This window comes from Heterocephalus glaber, unplaced genomic scaffold (assembly GCF_053883595.1).
Source record: "Heterocephalus glaber isolate CG9 unplaced genomic scaffold, H.glaber_assembly_v1.0 deba00001600, whole genome shotgun sequence".
NCBI classification, from domain to species: domain Eukaryota; kingdom Metazoa; phylum Chordata; class Mammalia; order Rodentia; family Bathyergidae; genus Heterocephalus; species Heterocephalus glaber.
The window spans coordinates 41,547,215-41,555,286 of NW_028258372.1; the positions used below are offsets into that span (position 1 = coordinate 41,547,215).

Sequence of the window (8,072 nt, forward strand, 5' to 3'; positions counted from 1 at the left end):
CTGGAAGAGAAAGCACATTCAGTTTTTAAAATGGTCACATCTCTCAGCAGTATCTGCAGTGTTACATTACGTACTGAAGTGGGCATATGGATCTAAGGAATTGGTAGTTGTAAATTAACAGATAAACAGAATATTTACGGTCCTCTAAAAAAGAAGTTATTTAAAAAATAAAGGTCTCCACAATACTCCTGAACTACTGGTATAAAACAGCACTTTAACTAACTCACATTATTAAAGGCCAGTACCTACTAACTACCCTGAAAGAAGACCTGGTTCCTATTTGTGATTCTGCAGGGGCTCAAACCAGTGGATGAAAACCAATTTTCTTTTCACATAAATAGAATTTGTTACTGCACTATTATCTTCAGGACCACTGTAATCAGAACCCTACCTGAAAATAGTAATACAGAAGAAAACATCAAGGTCTTAAAAAACTAGGCAAGCTATACAAACTGGCATTTAAAAGAAAGACCTAACCACTGAAGGCCCTCTTCTGATATGTGGCTTCTGGCCTCTTTCTTCAGAGTGGTTTTCAAAACTTGTGTGTATCATAACAACCTGCACAGCTAACAGAACCTATAGAAGCCCAGGATCCTTTACATAAGAAAGGCCTGGCTCTCTATGTCTTTACCAAGCTCTCCAGCAATAGTTTCCAAACACTGTTGATCACAATCACCCCTGATGCTTTGAAAATAACACATTCCTAGGCCTCACCCCTCAAAGTTTTGATTCAGTGGGTTTAAGGCGGGGACCAACAAAACCCTTAAAGCATTAAATACATTTTAAAACAAACTTTCTAAGTAGTTTTGATGAGCTAGATTTGGGAACTTAGGACACTTATTTAAGGTCTATCAAAGAACTCTGCCTCTGAATTCACTAAGAATATTCAAAAACTTGAGTAGTTTGTAAATCATCATCCTGGGGAGAATTTTACAAATTAAACTGTCTAAAGTGATTTATTACTAAAAACCCTAATTTGGCACTTAAATTATTTAGCAATTTTTTGTCTATCTACTTTCCGCCCCCAGGCCATACACAATATTTGTTTTGTATGGCTGTTAACTGCTAGCTATCCAGGGTTCCCAAAGCCACTCTGCTGGATTCTATTAACCTCCTCCCTTCCTTCCACTCTGATTCCCAAACTGTGAAAAACAGACCTATTTCAGAGCACCAAGCCATCTGATATGTTTATAGATAGATGAGCTAGGTAGAAGTATTAGAGGCAGTCAGATAGGGCCAAGTCCTCAAGAGGGCCAGGACAAAAATGAAACACACCACAGCTACACATCGGCTGGAAACCAGGCCTCAAGATGGAGACGAGATGACCAGACCCACGGACTTCTTCAAAGAACTGGAAGAACTGGAAGACTTAGTGAAGTCTAGACAGGCATCGACCACTCTGGGGTGACCAGAGGCCTCTGGACCCACTGCCCCCAGGAGAATCCTTGTTCTTTCCATCCACACTTGGTATGTGACTCGCTTCCCAACTGGACACCATTCCCTAAGTGACTGCACCTGTAACCTTATTGGGTGTTCATGGCTGTGGCCCACGTTGTACCCACGTGAGTTTCACCCTCTAAAACTCCTCTGTAAAGTGGGGTCCTTGGGCCGCCCACTTGGGACCCCTCCTGCCCCTCAGGAGCTCTCCTATCCATAAATATCTTCCTGCTTTTAACCTCCATCGTTCCTAGGACTCATTCTTTGATTTCTAGAGAACAAGAACTTGGTGTCTCATACAGTTAACAGGTTGGGAGATGTCATATTTCATATTTCCTATTTCCCGTGACAATATCACTTGGAGCACTGTGCATCAAGACATCAACCCAGAATCCCCAAGTTCCTGCTGCTGCCCTATCAGAGGGGAGATACTAAAAAAATCTAACATGAGGATTAATTTCTCGCTGGAAAGAAATGCTCTCATCACACAAGACAGGTAGTTTAAAAACTTGACAATTCTTGAAGTCAAAACAAGAAAAAGTTTATCATGACTAAAAGTTCCAAATGTGACTAAATGCAATGACTACTGGTTTACCAGCAGTAACCCAAAGCCCACAGATGTCCCTTCTATTTCTGCATCCCAGAATCATGTTTAATTTCCAAGTCCACAATGGAAAGAGTCTGAAAGCACTGGCCTGTGAGGATTTTGGAAAAAGACATCTGATCTCATTTTCCTGAAGTCATATTATCATACATCAAATGCAAAAGTAAGCTTACAAGTAGGTGAGAATTACAATTTTTAAAACAGATGCTGAATTCTAATCCTTCCCAAGAAATTCTAGATCACAAATAAGGATGAGATGCTCTTTCTTATATAAAGGCATTAACTGGGCCACAGGAGGCGGTAACAAGTCAGAGCCAACAGCCAGGAGATGCAGGAATGCCCAGCTGTCTAAGTCACAATGGACCCCCTCACCGGACAGGACAGCAGGCAGGAAACAGTTCAAATGTTCTTTTTTTTTTTTGTACAGGGAATTGAACTCAGGACCTTGCACTTGCGAGGCAGGTGGCAGAACCACCGAGCTAAATCCTCAGCCCCAGTTCAAATGTTCTTAATGAAATTGCTTGGTGAGAGATGGAAAGACCTCCTAGAACAGGGATGGAAAACAAGCCAAAGGCTACTAGCAGCAGGACCAGCTGGAGGAGGACTTGGCCTGCAGATTTATGTAGTTTCCTTGGGTGGACAAAGATATGACATCTTCTCTGCAATTGCTCATCATCTTTTCAACAAGGACTCTAAAAAAAAAAAAAAAAAGAAAACTCAGGCTGAGAAGCTGGATAGAGGAAAAGGAGAAATGGCAGACACTGTGTTATCACTAGACAGCATTCAATAAAGTCACAAGGTTTAAGTACCTCTTGTCCCCGGTTATCTTAGACAGAAGACAGCAGGCCTAAAATTCAGGAGCTGATATTACAGTGGTTTAGTCCATTCTTGTTTGTTCAGAAACAAGAAAAGATGGTCTGTGGGGACACGGTGGAAGACGGATAAACCAGATCAGTATGAGCTACTCACCTCATGGCTTCATTGATATTTTTGTTCTCCTTAACTGATGTTTCTGTCCAGCCTGCGAAACCGTTCTCTTTACTGAACCGGTCAATCTGGTCCCGGCTCACTGCCCAAGGGGACAGATCACACTAACAAAGAAAAACATAAACGGTAACACCATCAACTTCCTCACAACAGGAACACAGATCAGATACCCGTGGGTTTGGAACATTTCTCCAACCAATGGCTAAGAACACCAGCAGCTAGAATCTAGTCAATCTTCTTCCTGAAGAGAGTCACACTCTCAACATCCCCTGAAAGGAGGCAGGGATGATTCTGCCAACTTGAAAAGGGGAAACAGAGTCCCAGAGTCAGATGCATTTCAAATCTGTGCATTCTCTGACCACGGGTAGAGGCCAGGGGCATCATCTGCCGTCAGTCACACACCTTGTTGGCCAAGAGGAGGCAGGGCACGGGCTCTCCACTGGGCAGTGTGAGCTTGCTGTCCAGATCCTGTTTCCACCGCTGGCTGTTGCTGAACGTAGTGGCGTTGGTAACGTCAAACATAATGACACAGGCAGAGGCATCTCGGTAGTAGAGTCGGGTCATAGAGGTGAAGCGTTCCTGCCCTGGGAGAAGAGAGAATTTTCCAGAAGGTGATCTGGAAAGCAATTCTCACCACCTCTCTGCCACCCTGCCTGCTCTCCCTCTGCTGTGGGAGCCCCTTATTTCCCCCTTCTGATTCTTAGTTTTTCTTTCTAGCTCATAAAGGGAATTATTAAGCCTAGTTACTCCAAGGCAGATTCCGTACCCAGTTTGTTCAAGTCCAAATCACTGTGCTGCCACTTACTAGCTATGTGACTGAGCAAATCACACTCTCTGCTTCAGATTTCTCATCTCTAAAGTGAAGATAAAAGCTTTTATTTTATTTTTTTGGTACTGGGGATCGAACTCAGGACCTTGCACTTGTGAGGCAGGCATGGCGCCACTGAACTAAATCCCTGGCCCCAGTTTTTCTGGAATCTTGTTCCTCACCAAGATAAGCTGAGAACCTAGAAAAAGCGGCCACCCCTTGCTGTGAAAGGAGCACCCACCTATGGTCTGGACAATCTACCACCTTACACTGGAGTCCTTTCACCCACACAGAGTGCTCCTCTTCTATGCAGGGCAAAACAGCCACAAAAAACTTCTGCAAAGTTCTATGTTCTCAGTTCATGTATCTTTAGGGCGGCTCAATCATTCCAGCTTCAGAAAAAAAAAAATATCTGGTTTGGCTGGCCTGCTTTTTTCCCCCGGGAGCATGCTTGTTAAACTAACATTTCTTTCCTTGTTTCTATCTGGCCTTCCCATTTTACCTGCAATATCCCACAGCTGGAGGCGCACCATCTCTGAATCAGACCACTGGAGAACCTTCAGAGCGAAATCCACTGAAAATATAGATATGTTATACTTAACAAAATTTATCTTTAAAAAACCCAGGGACAAACTCAGATTGTGTATACAATTAGAACCCCTGGGACATGCAACTCCAATCTGATTTATTTATTTTTAAGCCCTCAAGAGGCTAAGATGAGCCCGTACTTGTGCATTAAGCATGGGACAGATAATTCATTATTACTCTTTTTTTTTTTTTGTACCAAGGATCGAACTCGGGTCCTTATCTTGCAAGGCAGGTGGTGGAACCACTGAGCTAAATCCCCGGCCCACCAATTTTTTGATATTATCTGTCGCCAAAGCTGGGGAGAGGAGGGTTGCAAGTGATTATGAAAACTTTTTTTCTCAGGTTAAACTTTCTGGGAGATTTGGGGGGGTTTTCTCAGGCAAGGGATGATGAAGAAGTTGGAGGAAATGAGGTAAGTGAGGCTGGTTTTGTATCTTCCACATTCAATCTCACCATTGGTTTCTAATCAAATTGTGTTATGAGAAAAAAACCCTAGGGGATTCCACATCCTCATTAAGGCTGTAGGAATCATCTCAGGCAGGAATGAAATAAATGAAAAAGGTCCCTGAGGATTCCCGGGAAAAGGACACTTCATGGATGATGCCTAAGATCTGGTGGAGTCTGCCAAGTCTGTGCAGGGGCCGAGACTCCCTGAATTAAGGCTAAAGGAGTACCCGGGGGGAAGCTGTCTGCTAAGGACAGAAACAGAATAATTTCCAAGGTTTGGAGATATATTCTTCCACATCTGTGACAGGAATCAAATCCACCGAAAAAAAGTAGCCAAGTCAATTTGTTCTTTACTAATGTAAAACTAGAACTGTAAAAATTGGCAGGACACTTTTAACTCGCTATCTATCCATGAAATACAGACGCTCATATTATTGAGGAGGAAACAGTAGAGTGGTCAGCAGTCTTTGAAAATTATAATTTGCTGGATATTCTTAGACAGGATGTTTTACTGTTAATGTTAATTTTTTAAAAAAACTTTTGGGCCGGGGCTTTTAGCTCAGTGGTGCTGTCATCTGCCTCGCAGGCGCAAGGTGACGAGTTCAATCCCTGGTATTAAAAACAAAACAAAAACAAAAAACTTTCATGGGAACAGCAGCACACATTTTCAGAATGTACCTCAGTACAAGTTTTTTCTTTAAAAAAGCTGTTTTCGTAGACATACATAAAAGTTTAAGTTGCTTTTTCCCATCGTCAGTTCTTTATATCTAAATATTTTCCAGTTAACAAAAAACACGTCACGTCCACCTTTGAAAAAACAGTTCAGGAGTTGAAAGGTCACAGTGAGAAAGAAAGGAATCAATTTTCCTGTCCCCATCCTCCCTCCCTTCCCCAGTGTGAAGAGGGGAAGAGGGGCAAGATGGGTCAGAGAGATAGGATATTTCATCCTTTGAAGAATTCCTCCCATTTTTCAAAAATAATTCCTAGGTTACTTTTTACTGCAGCAATCAATGGACAAAAACCACGCGGGTCATCAGAGGAGCATCGGTAAGGGGCAGGGCCCCAGCCTCAGCTGGCACGGTCCCCAACATTCCCCTGCCCGGCTGCGAAGCCCAATGGCTCGAGCACATCTTCCCTTCCTCCTCTGTCATCTTCACACCTCTGCCCTATCTTTTTCCATAGTGTCGGCTCAGGCTGGGAAATCCCACCCGGGGGTCCCTAGAGAGACAGGCAAGCCGAACGCCCAGCCAGGACTCCTGGGGGAACCCAGACGCCTACTTCCTGACCAGAGGAAGAGCCCAAGGGCGCCCTCCCCGCTGCACTCGGCTCCTGGTGGGCCCCGCCGCAGTCTCACCTCCCACCGTGGACTTGTAGTGTTTGCTAAAGCTGTCCTGGGAATACCGCTGCACCAGCGACGTCTTGCCCACGGCGGCGTCCCCCACCACCAGCACTTTGAACAGGTGATCTCGGCTGCCCATGGCTGGCGGGGTGCGTAGCGGGGAGGCCCGGAAGGCGCTGGTTTAACCCCTGTGGCCGCGGGCCCTCTGCAAGCTGAAGTGAGGCATTCCACCCCTCGCCTGAGAAGCTGCTTTGACGAGAAAGCAAAAAAGGAAACTTTGCGCTCAACCGAGACGCGCTTCCTCCCCGTGCGCTGCGGCCAGGGTGGGGCTCAGGACGTGACTCCAGCCCCCGACATTGGCACCTTCGCCTGCGCCCCGCCCGGCTGCCGAGAGTCTGGACGGGGCATGCATGAGTTTCACCCGCCCGGACTTCCCAGCCCCTGAACTCGAGCCAGCTCATTGACACAACTGGCGATAGACGACGGAAGCCCTCCCCGCCGCACACACCAAATTGTGAGGGGAATCCCAGCGGGTACCTGGGTTCCGGACCCTGTCCAGTCCCAGGCAGTGCTCTCGCACCTCCCTCTACAAGCGTCACGTGCAGGACGGCTTACAGCACTACATTTCCCAGCGTGCCTCGCCGCGAAGAGACCTAGCGAGTGCGGAGATTCGCACGCCAGGCCCTTTGGGAAATGTAGTTTCTTGGCTATTGCTCGTTTAAGAAAACTTGCTCAGTTTCAAGTTTTCAAACTCTTTCAACTATCGGAATCTTATTTTAAAATACTTCTAGGTCAATGCGGTGGGTTAACTGATGGTCATCTTGGCACGCCCAGCTGAACTGAGTGTAGCTCTTGGTGGGGAAGACCCACTTGAGAATTGTTGTCAACTACGTAAGAGGAGAACTGGAGGGGAACATTGCATGCTGTTGATTTTCCCGGAGAAGCTTGGCAGGGCTGTTTTTCCTGATAGGAACTTGGCTGTTCTCATGTCAGAGGAGCTCAGGTCCTTGCTGTCACCACAGATGGCTGCAGCTCTTGTCAGGGGAGCTCTGATCTTCGTCTTGAACATCGCTTCCTGGCTCCAGTGCAGATCCCTCAGCCTGGTGGCACAGGTCCTTCACCCCCCAAAGACTTTCCAGCTTCCACCACTGGCCTTTGGGCCTTCCTGATGCAGATCCTCCATGCAGACTTGCAAGAGACATTACCGTGGGCTCTAGGCCTCTGGCTGGGCTCATGGAGGACATTGCCTTGGGCTCTAGGCCTTCAGCTGGACTTGTTTGGGACATTGCCGTGGGATCCAATTCCTCGGTTGGATTCTTCAGGTCTCTAGTGTGTGCACAGATCTCTTGTGCTCCTCTGCATTTGACTTTTTGGGTAAATATTATAAAATAATCCTATACATTATGTGTCCTGTATTAAATCTACTCCCTTGCAAACCCTGACTGTAACAGTTAGTAAATATCCCTTCCCTGGAGATTTGTTCAACATCATCTCACATGCCTAAATCTGTCCCCATACAATTTTATCTTTCAAGGTTTTATAGAGTAAACATTAAAAATTATTCCACTAACCTATAATCCCAGCACTCTGGAAAGCTGAGGTATGAGGATCACCAAGTTTGAGCCCAGCCTGGGCAGTTAAGTGATTTAATGAGACCTGGTCTCTAAAGGGGCGGGGTGGGGGGTGGATAATGGGGATGTTAGCTCAAGGAAAAGGTCCTGGGTTCAATCCTCAGTACTGAAAAGGAAAAAAAATTTGCCCATTAATAAAAACCTCACCTTCATCTATCTTGCTCCAAGTGAAGTCCATTTTCTGTTCCTTCAAATAGACAAGTCCAGGACTTTGTGAACATAATTTCATAT

At 45.6% G+C, this 8,072-nt stretch overlaps 1 protein-coding gene across 2 annotated transcripts; it reads right to left on the reverse strand.

Moving 5' to 3' along the window:
- Positions 1-1,934: 1,934 nt before the first annotated feature.
- Positions 1,935-6,841, reverse strand: Rab29 (RAB29, member RAS oncogene family). 2 transcript variants are annotated; one of them, XM_021242405.2, is made up of 6 exons: positions 6,748-6,841; positions 6,226-6,456; positions 4,339-4,410; positions 3,431-3,612; positions 3,011-3,132; positions 1,935-2,733 (listed from the first exon to the last, which is right to left on the reverse strand). In XM_021242405.2, the coding sequence occupies exons 2-6, from the start codon at positions 6,347-6,349 to the stop codon at positions 2,619-2,621; spliced, it is 615 nt and encodes a 204-aa protein (XP_021098064.1). In that variant the 5' UTR covers positions 6,350-6,456; positions 6,748-6,841; the 3' UTR covers positions 1,935-2,618. The 2 variants fall into 2 exon arrangements, with proteins under 2 accessions (XP_021098064.1, XP_004862140.1); XM_004862083.3 differs by having other exon boundaries at positions 6,226-6,459; positions 6,748-6,831.
- Positions 6,842-8,072: the final 1,231 nt, after the last annotated feature.

Excerpts from the sequence above, each read along its gene's own strand:
- Rab29 (XM_021242405.2), bottom strand. The coding sequence starts at position 6,349 with ATGGGCAGCCGAGATCACCTGTTCAAAGTGCTGGTGGTGGGGGACGCC. Across the intron at positions 4,411-6,225 it reads CTACAAGTCCACGGTGGGAG|TGGATTTCGCTCTGAAGGTT; the intron begins GTGAGACTGCGG and ends CTATATTTTCAG. Across the intron at positions 2,734-3,010 it reads AATATCAATGAAGCCATGAG|AGTCCTTGTTGAAAAGATGA; the intron begins GTGAGTAGCTCA and ends TTTTTTTTTTAG.